Raw genomic sequence first — 16903 nt, 5'->3', positions numbered from 1 at the left:
TATATAAATAATTTTTTATATACTATAAGTCTGTTGTCAAACTTGTAACATGCTGGACTCTACTTGAGCAGTAACCGTTACTTGTGTTAGAGAAATGTCAACCAGACTGTGTTAGAACTAAATTAATAAATCCTAATACAGTTAGAGCACATCCACACCTGGCAATCTCAGTGGGTTTAAACTCACAGACTCTAGCTTCCACCTGTTTATGCTAAGTTTGGTTAAAGGCATACTGTCACGGATTTAAGGACCGTATTTCTCTCAAAATGAATAAATAAAAATTACATTAATGTTTTGAAACCAAATCTAGCTATCGCATCACGTTAACTGAACCATGTTGGAGTGAACTCCATGTCAACCCTCTCAGCAATTTTAGTTTTGGAATTGTGGACCATTGCCATAATTCAATTATTTTTACAAAATATCATTAATAAATGGAGTATGGTGGTTATGAAGATGGTTGAATGAAGTACATTTAGGTACAAATCAAATAATGTTTGTTCAGGTAATACTTTGTTAGACCATTAAATAGGTCAGTGGTCTGTGACAATACGTCTTTAATCTACAAACCTGAAACACATCTCGATAAAGTTACAACAGAGTGAAAGAAGAGTGTGTGATGTTGAAACAGTGAAATACCTTTAAAAATAGATTAGAACTCGACTCCATAACTTCTCAGATGCACATGCATTTTTTAAAATATGAAATACTTTTTGTGATGTTAAAAACACCAGGATGACCAGAAACATTCCGGATGTACGTAAATGAATAATCTAAGCAATAAAAGTAATGTCTGATTTCAGTCGTCAAAAACGGCTCTAATAGAGAAAGATATGCCTTAATGTTTAAAAACCTATGGTCTGTCATGTTAATGAAAATTTCAAATTCCAAGACTTTGTACTAAAGGAGAAGAAGCAATTATAACAATTTCTCACAGAAAAAAATGGCAGTAAAAAAAAAAAGAAAAAGTAATAATAATACATATCACGAACAGTTATCAATGTAAGCAGTTTTCAGTGTAATAGTTTGTTAAAGTTAACACACACAACATACATATGTGACAGGGTCTACACCAAAATTGTACATGTATAGAATCTGATGTAAGCATAAATTTAAAATGACATCATGTCAAATTTCAAAGTTCCAGCCAGTGCTCCACAACTGGTGTAAAACAAAGGCTGTGGTACGTACTATCATGTCTGTGGGATGGTGCAATATAAACAATCCCTTGCTGCTAATCGGAAAGAGTAGCCCATGAATTGACGACAGCGGGTTTCCTCTCTCTATATCTGTGTGGTCCTTAACCATATATCCCACGCCATATAACCATAAATAAAATGTGTTGAGTGTATCGTTAAACTAAAATGTCCTTCCTTCAATGTTCTGACACCTATTTGTTGGAAACATGATCATCATGTGAAACAGCCGATACAGTGCATCATAAGTGAAGCATAGTTTTGTTACTTGTCATATATTTTATTTTAATGCTGAAAGTGATAGTTTAGGTATATTTTAATTGCCTGAAATATCATCATAAACCTAGCTCTTTACTCTCAGACTTTAATTAAAAAAACAGCAAAAAAAAACCCCAAGAGACAACTTAATCATTATTACATGGTCAAGATTCATGTTGTCAAGTATTCACAAATGTACATGTGAAACCCCGAAAATTAACCACGACAATCGGAAATGCTGTCTAGATTGCTGTGGTGTGTTTAATTTTCTAGAGCATTTTAATTTCCCGTGAAACTTTCATTTTTCTCTTCTCTTACACATTAATTGCAAACTGCCATGGAAATTGCCATGGAGACTATTTTTCATGGCACATTTTTTGCCGGGGCTATTTTCTTAATTTCCAGAAGTATCTTTGAGCTGCAAAATGTGAACATCATACTCGTATAAAAACGGGCTATCTAAAAAATACTAAAAATGTATGTTGTAATTTTTGTCTTCTTGTGTATGTTTTCTCGCAGACACTGTCACATATAATAAAGCAGAGTTCCTGCCAGAGGGTAAAACGGGAATCGTGCCATACCCAAACAACTTTGCAGATTTGTGGGGTTTTTTAAGTTAACCTTTTGAAAAAATTAATTACTCTTTTCATTACTGTATGATTTTCTTAACCCTAACCCTAAACTTAACCCATTTTCTTTCTGGGGGAGGCCCCCCCATAACCCCTGTTGACTGGTTGTATTCAATTCCATAGCGCCATACCCAAAAAATCTTTCTGGCAGAAACACTGTAAAGGTATTTAAAACGGGTCCGATTTCTTCAACATACATGTGGTAATTTGAGAAACAGAGAGACAAAGACATGACCCATATGACTTTATCACACCATAAAGTCCACAAAAGTTAATCATATCATGACGTCAATACAACTCTTCACAAATATGACTTTATGGTATAATAAAGTCCATATGAATTTTACATAATACCACGAAGTCCATGTGACTTTATCATACCATTAAATAAGACTTAATAAGAATAAGTAATATTGTCTGTACAACATGTTTGTATAATTCTACCATTCAATAAGTTTGTATACCACCTTTGTGCAACCCTAGCACACCATAGTCCATATGACATCATCACACCATAAAGTTGAAGATTTTAATATTATTATATATATATTCTAATTTTATCATACCATAAAATGAATATAATTTTACCATACTTTAAATTCCATATAAATGTTATTATACACTAAAACTATAACATTACGACCTTACAGAGTCCATTACGACTGATCATTGTGTTCATTAACTTTATCATTAATGAAACAGTCTATTGCAACTTATTATGTACAGTCCACACAGCTTTACCATCAATTTAACAGGCCATTACTTTATTATTAATGTAACAATTTATTGTAACTTATCATATAGTCCACATTATTTTATCGTTAATGTAACAGTCTATTACAAGTTATCTTATAGTCCATTAATGTAAAACAGTCTATTGCAACTTATCATATAGCCCACATAACTTTATTATCAGGAAACATTTTCTTCAGTATCATGACACAGGTTGTTGCAAAGATAGCTACACAATTACAAACATATTAAATAGTGGCTGCTTATCAATTTGTAATTAATCAACACTTGTTGGTAATCAAATAAGGATTGTTTGATATTTCTTTTACGTTCATCGGGGTATGAAAAAAATAAAATCATCCACAAACTGTGTGAATTGGTGAAGCCGTTCTCACAAAAATGTGTGGATGATTTTATTGGTTCATAACCAGATAAACATAAAAGAAATAAGAGACAATACTTATAGTTAAATTTGAAACATACTTACTAATAATAACATTAAAAGTTCATATTTTATTTTGAATTATTTCTTTTAGCTAAAACAATAATGCTCAATAAGACAAATTACCAATATAAAATGACATCATCAAGTATGATGTTCCCTGATGACGTAATTTTACATTCATCAAGAAATGAACAAACTCCCGTTTCTACATCTGGACCAATGGGATGACATTATATTGTAATGAATGTGATAGAAATTTAATTATATTAAAAAGAAAAAAAAACCTGTTCCTTGTACTTTTAGTTACTCCATCTGTTCTTCCGAGAGTGCTGTTACAAATATAACTTTATAAGGGATAATTCTGTGACCAAAACATTTCGCCGAATTATCTATTAAACTTCACAAAATTGCTCAAACCCACAGTTATCTATCTTCAAACAAAATACCAATCATTACATGAAATAATTTTGCCAAATTAAAATAATAATAAAATTTGCCAATTGCTGTGTTTTTGTTAAATTCGCAAATTGGCAAAGTTGGCGAACGGCAGAGGGTATCCCTACTTAACATATAATTATAAAAGAGAGAGTACATAACGTTTAAGATGCTGTACAAGATCTCAGTGTGACACTGGCGGTGTGTCCCAGCTGTGAGTCACGGAGTCGGCAGTGTTGCCGTGGTTTCAGAGAGGCACTTTGTCTTCAGGAAGTGGTGCCGTGGGGTCATGCGACAACGTCCCCATCTCCGTCTTTGAGCCGTCCTCCTCGGTCAGCGTCTCGTGGATATTCCCGGTCGACTGACTCCCAGACACCTTCGCCTGGTAACAATAAAAACACACAATTAACAATTACTCCCACACAATCTGATTAAAATTATCTCTACTGGTCTACCAGTAGATCTAACAGCATTGCATGGACTCCCATGTCCAGGTGACATTTCATCTATAAATAACAATTTAAATATCAACCAATTACACTTCACCTTCTATAGCGTTATTTGGGAACATACAAATTCTAAAAATATCAGGCGAGACTATTCTTGCAATAGGCGAACTTGTTGGTCTATTTCACCATTAAAAAATCGGGGAAAAGTGCAGTAATAAACTCTGTATTGTATACTAGTATAAACAGATTTTATGGCTATACCATTATGGATTTTTTTCCGTCTTAAAATGATTTTTATGAATGGAGCTAATTTTAATTAGATTGACTCCCAAAAACCTTCGCCTGGCAACAATAAATACACAAGATTAACAATCACTCCCAGAAACCTTTGCCTGGTAAACAATAAATACACAAGATTAACAATCACTCCCAGAAACCTTTCCCTTGTAAACAATAAATACACAAGATTAACAATCACTCCCAGAAACCTTTGCCGTGTAAACAATAAATACACAGGATTAACAATCACTCCCAGAAACCTTTGCCTGGTAAACAGTAAATACACAAGATTAACAATCACTCATAGCAACCACCTGGTAACAATAAATACACAAGATTAACAATCACTCCCAGAAACATTTGCCTGGTAAACAATAAATACACAAGATTAACAATCACTCATAGAAACCTTTGCCTGGTAAACAATAAATACACAAGATTAACAATCACTCATAGAAACCTTTGCCTGGTAAACAATAAATACACAGGATTAACAATCACTCATAGAAACCTTTGCCTGGTAACAGTAAATACACAAGATTAACAATCACTCGTAGAAACCTTTGCCTGGCAACAATAAATACACAAGATTAACCATCACTCATAGAAACCTTTGCCTGGTAAACAGTAAATACACAAGATTAACAATCACTCATAGCAACCACCTGGTAACAATAAATACACAAGATTAACAATCACTCCCAGAAACATTTGCCTGGTAAACAATAAATACACAAGATTAACAATCACTCATAGAAACCTTTGCCTGGTAAACAATAAATACACAAGATTAACAATCACTCATAGAAACCTTTGCCTGGTAAACAATAAATGCACAGGATTAACAATCACTTCCAGAAACCTTTGCCTGGTAAACAGTAAATACACAAGATTAACAATCACTCATAGAAACCTTCGCCTGGTAACAATAAATACACAAGATTAACAATCACTCATAGAAACCTTTGCCTGACAACAATAAATACACAAGATTAACAATCACTCATAGAAACCTTTTCCTGGTAAACAATAAATACACAAGATTAACAATCACTCATAGAAACCCTTGCCTGGTAAACAATAAATACACAAGATTAACAATCACTCATAGAAACCTTCGCCTGGTAAACAATAAATACACAAGATTAACAATCACTCATAGAAACCTTTGCCTGGTAAACAATAAATACACAAGATTAACAATCACTTATAGAAACCTTCACCTGGTAAACAATAAATACATAAAATTAACAATCACTCCCAGAAACCTTTGCCTGGTAAACAATAAATACACAAGATTAACAATCACTTATAGAAACCTTCGCCTGGTAAACAATAAATACATAAGATTAACAATCACTCCCAGAAACCTTTGCCTGGTAAACAATAAATACACAAGATTAACCATCACTCATAGAAACCTTCACCTGGTAAACAATGAATACACAAGATTAACAATCACTCATAGAAACCTTTGCCTGGTAAACAATAAATACATAAGATTAACAATCACTCCCAGAAACCTTTGCCTGGTAAACAATAAATACACAAGATTAACCATCACTCATAGAAACATTTGCCTGGTAAACAATAAATACACAAGATTAACAATCTCTCATAGAAACCTTTGCCTGGTAAACAATAAATACACAGGATTAACAATCACTCCCAGAAACCTGTGCCTGGTAAACAATAAATACACAAGATTAACCATCACTCATAGAAACCTTTGCCTGGTAAACAATAAATACACAAGATTAACAATCACTCCAAGAAACCTTTGCCTGGCAACAAAAAAAACACAAGATTAACAACCACTCATAGAAACCTTCGCCTGGTAACAATAAATACACAAGATTAACCATCACTCATAGAAACCTTCGCCTGGTAACAATAAAAACACAAGATTAACAATCACTCATAGAAACCTTAGCCTGGTAACAATAAATACACAAGATTAACAATCACTCATAGAAACCTTTGCCTGGTAAACAATAAATACACAAGATTAACCATCACTCATAGAAACGTTTGCCTGGTAAACAATAAATACACAAGATTAACAATCACTCCAAGAAACCTTTGCCTGGCAACAATAAAAACACAAGATTAACAACCACTCATAGAAACCTTCGCCTGGTAACAATAAATACACAAGATTAACCATCACTCATAGAAACCTTCGCTTGGTAACAATAAAAACACAAGATTAACAATCACTCATAGAAACCTTAGCCTGGTAACAATAAATACACAAGATTAACAATCACTCGTAGAAACCTTCGCCTAGTAAACAATAAATACACAAGATTAACAATCACTCATAGAAACCTTCACCTGGTAACAATAGATACACAAGATTGACAATCACTCATAGAAACCTTTGCCTGGTAAACAATAAATACACAAGATTAACAATCACTCATAGAAACCTTTGCCTGGTAAACAGTAAATACACAAGGGTTTGCCGCAACTGTAAAAAGTTTTCTACTAATAGAACCTCTTTTTATACAAACATTTCATAATGAATACATCTGTTTATTCAGAGGCAATGTGTTTCAGGTTGTCCTAATATTTACATTTCATTCATTTCAGTTATACATGTAGTTATTTTCATGCTGATATCCAATTGAGTTTCAAAGCAAAAATGAATGAATTAATGAATGTTTAATGACATCCAAGTACTAAAATACACACTGGCTATTAAGTGTCAGAAAAGGTAAGTATATGGAAATATTATTTACATTCAGAATAAAATTTATATAATTACTATAGATCCTGAAATTAATGCGTCCCTAAATTAATGCAAGTGACGGTGGGCAGACTAAAATGCGACATGAAATTAATGCGAGTGGCCTCCATATGAAATATTACTTTCCTAACAATGCACATCTGTGTACTTTTCGGTTAAATCCAAGTACAGGTGTCTTCAATGAGATCAACTCACTAACATGCCAATGTAAATACCAATTAACCTGTTCTTCATATGCCGTTGTGTAATGGCCTGAGAGGTAATACACAGAGGATATTTCATGTTTTTTTGCGAAGCGTGATGGCGATATTGAACAAAATGTTTCGCTGATTAAGTGGAGTGAGACCTTGAGATTGTGGCGATGTACAGTGTGTAGATCAGACGTACGTGTAGCTGGGGGAAACCCAAGGGTTCACTAAACACATCGATCGTCTGACCACTTGCTGTAATCTGCGGATACATGACCGCTTAGCCAAATCCTAGGTCCAATAAATAACGGTGTGGTGATATTTAGAGAAAGACATAATTCTGTGTTATGAAAAAAAGAGAAAAGAAGGGGGGGGGGGGGGGGGGGGGGAGGTATTAATGTATTACTGTTTTTCTACTTATGTAAAACACATTATTATATAACATTTAGTGAAATATCGTAAAATATCAGTGAAATAAAAGTGTTATCAGTCAGTCAGTGACGATAACACATTTTAGAGTGACATTTTCACTATTTCACTGTAAAATGTGTTATCGTCACTGTAGAAAGTGTTACCTTCACTGTAAGAAAGTCGTAACTATTTTACTGCTGGCATTTTAATAAAAAAGAAAATTTCATGTTTTTTGTCAAAATTTTAATATGGTTTATATCTCATCGAGTGAAGTTTGCAATCATATCACACTCGTCGCGTAAGCGTGACTCATGACATATGATAGCAAACTTCACTCGATGAGATATAAATCATATTTGACAAAAAACATGAAATTTTCTATTTATTATATAACTTTTGGCAATTTTCCTTTTTTATTAAAATGTCAGCAGCAAAATAGTTCCAGCTTTCTTGCAGTGAAGGTAACACTTTCTACAGTGATGATAACACATTTTACAATGAAATAGTGAAAATTTCACTCTAAAATGTGTTATCGTCACAGAGTGACTAATAACACTTTTATTTCACTGATATTTTAAGATATTTCACTAAATATTATACAATAAAGTTCTATTCTGTTGTGTCCCTAGTGTCCCTAGTGAGATCAACTCAAAGAATATTTTTGCAGCAATCATTTACCTAAGGTGTACAGTTACCTAAATCTGGCTAAACATTAGCATACATATACTATTAAAACTGTATCTTCCTAAGATACGCTGAGAAAGTTGCAGCAAACTTGAACAATAAAAACAAAGAAAAGGTCGACCTCAGGATTAGTGTGCTAAAACTTTATCATGTGCGATGAATCGTGACAGCTTTTGCATGACGATTGGCCAATTAGTCTGTCTTGCCTACGATGAATTGTGACAGCTTTTGCATGACGATTGGACAATTAGTCTGTCTTGCCTACGATGAATTGTGAGGGCTTTTGCAGGACGATTGGCCAATTAGTCTGTCTTGCCTACGATGAATTGTGAGGGCTTTTGCACGACGATTGGCCAATTAGTCTGTCTTGCCTACGATGAATTGTGACAGCTTTTGCACGACGATTGGCCAATTAGTCTGTCTTGCCTACGATGAATTGTGAGGGCTTTTGCATGACGATTGGCCAATTAGTCTGTCTTGCCTACAATGAATCGTGACAGCTTTTGCACGACGATTGGCCAATTAGTCTGTCTTGCCTACGATGAATTGTGCTCCAGTTGTTTTATAAATGTATTAGAATGTTAATCTTTGTTTGTTTTAATAGCGTGTAACACAAAGCTTGCTGGACTATTGCTGGACAAAGCACAGAAATAAATGTGTCATATTATTACACAATCTGGCATTTTTCGCATTAATATTATGATCATATTAATTTCAGGATCTACAGTATGTAAAACTACAGTGTAAAGAGCTGTGGGGAAAAGTATAACACAATACAAATATCAAGGTAAGTATATTTTGAAACATTTGTTGTGTATTACGTCAGTGTCTCTACACCGCATGTATTCCTGGTTGTCTTAATTTTTGTAGTAGCTCAAAATTAATGTTAATTTCTTAATACGTATTTATTCATATGTAACAAATGATTGAGAATGAATTAATAAATGAATGAAGAAGGAAGAAATGTTTTATTTAATGATGCACTCAACACATTTTATTTACGGTTATATGGCATTGGACATATGGTTAAGCACCACACAGATACTGAGAGAGGAAACCCACTATTGCCACTTCATGGGCTACTCTTTTCGATTATCAGCAAGTGATCTTTTATATGCAATTTCCCACAGACAGGAAAGCACATGCCATGGCCTTTGTCCAGTTGTGGTGCACTAGTTGGAACGAGAACAAATCCAAATCAGCTGAATGGATCCACCAAGGTTGTTCAGTCCTGCGACGTAAGCACCTCAAGCGAACACTCAATAAACTGAGCTAAATCCCGTCGGTGGGCCCATTGGCCTATCTCCCCCCCCCCCCCCCCCCCCCAGTTATTTAATGTCAGGGATTGTTTGTTTGAGCTGGGGTGTTGTTAACCATTCATTCATTTATTAGGGGTGGGATACAGCTCAGTGGTACAGCGTTCACCTGATGCGCGATCGATCTAGGATTGATTCCCGTCGGTGGGCCCATTGGGCTATTTCTTGTTACAGCCAGTGGTATAGCGTTCACCTGATGCACGATCGATCTAGGATTGATTCCCGTCGGTGGGCCCATTGGGCTATCTCTTGTTACAGCCAGTGGTATAGCGTTCACCTGATGCGCGATCGATCTAGGATTGATTCCCGTCGGTGGGCCCATTGGGCTACTTCTTGTTACAGCCAGTGGTGTAGCGTTCACCTGATGCGCGATCGATCTAGGATTGATTCCCGTCGGTGGGCCCATTGGGCTATCTCTTGTTACAGCCAGTGGTATAGCGTTCACCTGATGCACGATCGATCTAGGATTGATTCCCGTCAGTGGGCCCATTGGGCTACTTCATGTTACAGCCAGTGGTGTAGCGTTCACCTGATGCGCGATCGATCTAGGATTGATTCCCGTCGGTGGGCCCATTGGGCTATCTCTTGTTACAGCCAGTGGTATAGCGTTCACCTGATGCGCGATCGATCTAGGATTGATTCCCGTCGGTGGGCCCACTAGGCTACTTCTTGTTACAGCCAGTGGTGTAGCGTTCACCTGATGCGCGATCGATCTAGGATTGATTCCCGTCGGTGGGCCCATTGGGCTATTTCTTGTTACAGCCAGTGGTGTAGCGTTCACCTGATGCACGATCGATCTAGGATTGATTCCCGTCGGTGGGCCCACTGGGCTACTTCTTGTTACAGCCAGTGGTGTAGCGTTCACCTGATGCGCGATCGATCTAGGATTGATTCCCGTCGGTGGGCCCATTGGGCTATCTCTTGTTACAGCCAGTGGTATAGCGTTCACCTGATGCACGATCGATCTAGGATTGATTCCCGTCGGTGGGCCCATTGGGCTACTTCATGTTACAGCCAGTGGTGTAGCGTTCACCTGATGCGCGATCGATCTAGGATTGATTCCCGTCGGTGGGCCCACTAGGCTACTTCTTGTTACAGCCAGTGGTGTAGCGTTCACCTGATGCGCGATCGATCTAGGATTGATTCCCGTCGGTGGGCCCATTGGGCTATTTCTTGTTACAGCCAGTGGTATAGCATTCACCTGATGCACGATCGATCTAGGATTGATTCCCGTCGGTGGGCCCACTAGGCTATCTCTTGTTACAGCCAGTGGTATAGCGTTCACCTGATGCGCGATCGATCTAGGATTGATTCCCGTCGGTGGGCCCATTGGGCTATCTCTTGTTACAGCCAGTGGTATAGCGTTCACCTGATGCGCGATCGATCTAGGATTGATTCCCATCGGTGGGCCCATTGGGCTACTTCTTGTTACAGCCAGTGGTGTAGCGTTCACCTGATGCGCGATCGATCTAGGATTGATTCCCGTCGGTGGGCCCATTGGCCTATCTCTTGTTACAGCCAGTGGTGTAGCGTTCACCTGATGCGCGATCGATCTAGGATTGATTCCCGTCGGTGGGCCCATTGGGCTATCTCTTGTTACAGCCAGTGGTGTAGCGTTCACCTGATGCGCGATCGATCTAGGATTGATTCCCGTCGGTGGGCCCATTGGGCTATCTCTTGTTACAGCCAGTGGTGTAGCGTTCACCTGATGCGCGATCGATCTAGGATTGATTCCCGTCGGTGGGCCCACTGGGCTACTTCTTGTTACAGCCAGTGGTGTAGCGTTCACCTGATGCGCGATCGATCTAGGATTGATTCCCGTCGGTGGGCCCATTGGGCTATTTCTTGTTACAGCCAGTGGTATAGCGTTCACCTGATGCGCGATCGATCTAGGATTGATTCCCGTCGGTGGGCCCACTGGGCTATCTCTTGTTACAGCCAGTGGTATAGCGTTCACCTGATGCGCGATCGATCTAGGATTGATTCCCGTCGGTGGGCCCATTGGGCTATCTCTTGTTACAGCCAGTGGTATAGCGTTCACCTGATGCGCGATCGATCTAGGATTGATTCCCGTCGGTGGGCCCATTGGGCTATCTCTTGTTACAGCCAGTGGTATAGCGTTCACCTGATGCGCGATCGATCTAGGATTGATTCCCGTCGGTGGGCCCATTGGGCTATCTCTTGTTACAGCCAGTGGTGTAGCGTTCACCTGATGCGCGATCGATCTAGGATTGATTCCCGTCGGTGGGCCCACTAGGCTATCTCTTGTTACAGCCAGTGGTATAGCGTTCACCTGATGCGCGATCGATCTAGGATTGATTCCCGTCGGTGGGCCCATTGGGCTATCTCTTGTTACAGCCAGTGGTGTAGCGTTCACCTGATGCGCGATCGATCTAGGATTGATTCCCGTCGGTGGGCCCATTGGGCTACTTCTTGTTACAGCCAGTGGTGTAGCGTTCACCTGATGCGCGATCGATCTAGGATTGATTCCCGTCGGTGGGCCCATTGGGCTACTTCTTGTTACAGCCAGTGGTGTAGCGTTCACCTGATGCGCGATCGATCTAGGATTGATTCCCGTCGGTGGGCCCACTGGGCTATTTCTTGTTACAGCCAGTGGTGTAGCGTTCACCTGATGCGCGATCGATCTAGGATTGATTCCCGTCGGTGGGCCCACTGGGCTACTTCTTGTTACAGCCAGTGGTGTAGCGTTCACCTGATGCGCGATCGATCTAGGATTGATTCCCGTCGGTGGGCCCATTGGGCTATCTCTTGTTACAGCCAGTGGTGTAGCGTTCACCTGATGCGCGATCGATCTAGGATTGATTCCCGTCGGTGGGCCCATTGGGCTACTTCTTGTTACAGCCAGTGGTGTAGCGTTCACCTGATGCGCGATCGATCTAGGATTGATTCCCGTCGGTGGGCCCACTGGGCTATTTCTTGTTACAGCCAGTGGTGTAGCGTTCACCTGATGCGCGATCGATCTAGGATTGATTCCCGTCGGTGGGCCCATTGGGCTATCTCTTGTTACAGCCAGTGGTGTAGCGTTCACCTGATGCGCGATCGATCTAGGATTGATTCCCGTCGGTGGGCCCATTGGGCTATCTCTTGTTACAGCCAGTGGTATAGCGTTCACCTGATGCGCGATCGATCTAGGATTGATTCCCGTCGGTGGGCCCATTGGGCTATCTCTTGTTACAGCCAGTGGTATAGCGTTCACCTGATGCGCGATCGATCTAGGATTGATTCCCGTCGGTGGGCCCATTGGGCTATCTCTTGTTACAGCCAGTGGTATAGCGTTCACCTGATGCACGATCGATCTAGGATTGATTCCCGTCGGTGGGCCCATTGGGCTATTTCTTGTTACAGCCAGTGGTGTAGTGTTCACCTGATGCACGATCGATCTAGGATTGATTCCCGTCGGTGGGCCCACTGGGCTATTTCTTGTTACAGCCAGTGCTCCACAACTGGTGTAACAAAAATATAGCGGATTTCCTCTGATAACTATGAGTCATAATTACCAAATGTTTGACATTCAATAGCCGATAATTAATTAATCAATGTCTGTCTGGGATCGATCCGCATCGGTGGGCCCACTGGGCTATTTCTCTCTCCATCCAGTGCACCATGACTGGTACATCAAAGGTCATGGTATGTGCTATCCTGTCTATGGGATAGTGCATATAGCAGATCCCTTGCTATACTAATGAAAATCTGTAGCGGGTTTCCTCTCTAAGACTATATGTCAAAATTATCAAATGTTTGACATCCAATAGCCGATGATTAATTAATCAATGTGCTCCAGTGGTGTAGTTAAAAAAAAAAAAAACTTTAAAAAAACAAACAAATTGGGATTGCTTTAGTCAGGATCCTGTTTGAACAGGTTCCCAGGTTCGAAGGTTCCACTGTATATTATAAAGATACAAGAAACAAAATCACATGTTGCACAGTGTTTGGCAATTCAGTGCTAATATAAAGTATAAAAATCACTGTAAGTTTAGAATTTGCAACAAAACAATAACACAAACAAATACAACAAACATTCCACAGAATAAAATGTCTCGCCTAGTACCATAAATGTATTCAGTGTCACTGTTTTGTTTTGTTTAACGACACCACTAGAGCACAATGTATTCAGTGTCACTCATAGTTGCATCAATATATTATGTTCTACATTCATTTCAATACAATGACATGTTAAAAAAAAAAAAAAAAAAAAAATTAAAAAGAAATTAAACTTTAAAACAAAATTAAAAATTGTAAAAAAATTCAATTAAAATTTTAACGTAATATTTTTATAAATTTTTTTTTTACATGCATTGTGAAGAACATCCATAGGTGCAACTATACGCCAAGTTTTATTGATGTATTGACTTATTTAGCGAGAGATGGAGGAAAATCCAAAACTTTGATATTGAGCCAAATGCAAAAGTTGATTCTGTCTCCTCCCTTGGAAAAGTGATACCCATATCCCATATTACAAATTCACTAGCCATGGGATCAGTGATTTTACAAATTCACTAGCCATGGGATCAGTGATTTTACAAATTCACTAGCCATGGGATCAGTGATTTTACAAATTCACTAGCCATGGGATCAGTGATTTTACAAATTTACTAGCCACCATTAAAAATTCACTAATCTAACTTTACTTAAAACAATTTTACTGATAGTAATAATCAGATATGTTACCTAAAGAGGGAGATATCAATTAAAAACACTAAGATTGGGAGGGGGGAGGGGGGGGGGGGGGGGGGGGGGGGGCAGGGGCAGGTTAGGCCAGAATATTCATATTTACAAAATAAACTTAAATACAGCATTGGACAACACTTTTTTCGCTAGCCATCGGGCATGGCAATAGTAGTTATTTACTAGCCCAACAATGAATATCACTAGCCATGGGAGTGGGACTATCGTAATCTAGAAGCCCTGTATATCCGACCTTTTTACTTCATAAAGGCAAGACAAAGATAAATAAATAAACAAATGTAAAAAAAATTAAACAAAACTAGTAAAGGGGGGGGGGGGGAGGGTGTTTTTTTCACTTACTAAATACATAATCATATCAATCTGAGAAGTAAAAAAAAACAAAATAATAAAAAAAATGAATCAAAATAAGGCTGAACAAAATAAATTTCTGGTCTCTGGTTAGCACGTGTGTCAATTTTGACCCTCGCGCATCAACATTTAAAAAAACAATTCTGCAGTATGACGTCGATTTTTGCTGGGCTATTATTGCTATATGTGTATGACGTAAAACTGCATTTGGAGCCAAAATGCCATCGCGCATGAACTAGGACGTGCATTCCGATTTCAATTTAAATATGCCCCTTATATCGGTATCAAATATATCAACCTATTCTATGCTGCACAATCCATGCTTTAAAATTATTTTTTTTAAATCAAAAAAGCCGCATCACCGAATCAATTCTGGAATTTTGATCTGACCAGAGACCGACTTTTTTTTCCCTCCAGTAAAAAACTATTTTATAAATACCAAAGTTAAATATGAAGCTGAATACAGCACACAAACAAACAATGAAATCATCTAGACAAAGGAAAGGAAATGTTTTATTTAACGACGCACTCAACACATTTTATTTATGGTTATATGGCGTCAGACATATGGTTATGGACCACACAGATATTGAGGGAGGAAAAACCCACTGTCGCCACTTCATGGGCTACTCTTTTCTATTAGCAGCAAGGGATCTTTTATATGCACCATCCCATAGACAGGATAGCACATACCACGGCCTTTGATGTACCAGCTGTGGTGCACTGGCTGAAGCGAGAAGGCAGTAAGAGACTGCCGAAACGTTGTATGTAATTTGTGACAAACGTGATACATTCACAGAACACAGTCGTGGTGAACTGGCTGGAGTGAGCAATAGCGCAATGGGCCCACTGATGGGGATCGATCCCAAACCGACTGCGCATCAAGCGAGTGCTGTACCACTGGGCTATGCCTCGTCCCGTCTAGACAAAGATGACCAACTAGGTGGTATTTTTTGTCTGGTTTGTCGATTGTCTGTGTGGATGGGATGACCAGAGAAGTGAGTAAAAGTAACTGGACGAATCCAAACTTTGAAAGTACTAGTACTATATAGAGGATATTTCCTGAATGTCTTGTGATATCATAATTTATCAGAATGAGTTGATAAAAGTATGAAATCCGAGGCTTGCCGAGGATTTTTATAGTTTTATCAATGAGTGCTGATAAATTATGATATCACAAGACACGAGGGGGTATTCTTTTTATCATCCATTATCGTTCTTTGCGACAATGTCAGTAATGTGGGTTGAATGTCACTTTATTTGGCAGCGGTAGATTCATTAACTAGTAGAACAACAGTTGCGTGACATCACTAATGACACTGAATAGTACTGAAACAGTGATGTAACAAAAAAAGCCATATCTCCTAGGAGAATATCGCAGGAGATATCGCAAATTATAGTACCTGTGATATCTCCTACAAATGCCTTTAATGGATGATAACTGATTTATTACCAATGAGCTAAAATATCTGGGGTAATAATATTTTTCAATAATATTAATGTGAATGTTTTCTGAATACCCTGGTACAGTACACAAACCACCAACAAAATCAACTAGACAACATATCATCCAGCTAAGCAGGTTTCAAGTCTGTTTCACCGACTGTGACCAGAATAAAGTTCAAGTTTGTTTTGTTTAACAACACCACTAGAGCACATTGATTTATTAGTCATCGGCTATTGGATATCAAACTTTTCATAATTTTGACATATAGTCATAAAAGAGAAAACCGGTTTCATTTTTCCATTAGTAGCAAGGGATCTTTTATATGCACCATCGTACACAGAACAGCACATACCACAACTTTTGATACACCAGTCGTGGTGTACTGGCTGGAACGAGAAATAGCCCAATGGGCCCACCAACAGGGATCAAGGCTAGACCAACCGTGCATGAAGCAAGTGCTTTACTACTGGGCTACATCCCGCCTTGACCAGAATTAAAGAGTAAAATTGTTTGGGTGTAGGAGTTTGCTGGGTAACAATCAGTGTGCTGGTACGTTCATCTGGGCGTAAATACGGACTTCAAAAAAAAAAACTATAGGTAACATGGTTGACTTTGATGGGGCCCAAC

The 16903-nt window shown here is 38.7% G+C and overlaps 1 protein-coding gene across 5 annotated transcripts in view; it reads right to left on the bottom strand.

Annotated features, from left to right (window-relative positions):
• Nucleotides 1-3436: 3436 nt before the first annotated feature.
• The window catches only part of LOC121377515 (tumor protein D54-like), a 53622-nt gene continuing 40155 nt past the window's right edge, over nt 3437-16903 (bottom strand). For all 5 annotated transcript variants that reach the window (XM_041505534.1, XM_041505532.1, XM_041505530.1 and 2 more), the window contains one exon: nt 3437-4077. In XM_041505534.1, coding sequence (XP_041361468.1) covers nt 3943-4077 — 135 coding nt within the window. In that variant the 3' untranslated portion in view covers nt 3437-3942. The remainder of the gene's footprint in view (nt 4078-16903) is intronic.

Source organism: Gigantopelta aegis, chromosome 7 (genome assembly GCF_016097555.1).
Source record: "Gigantopelta aegis isolate Gae_Host chromosome 7, Gae_host_genome, whole genome shotgun sequence".
Classification (NCBI taxonomy): Eukaryota; Metazoa; Mollusca; class Gastropoda; order Neomphalida; family Peltospiridae; genus Gigantopelta; species Gigantopelta aegis.
This window is presented reverse-complemented; position numbering and strand designations above follow the sequence as displayed.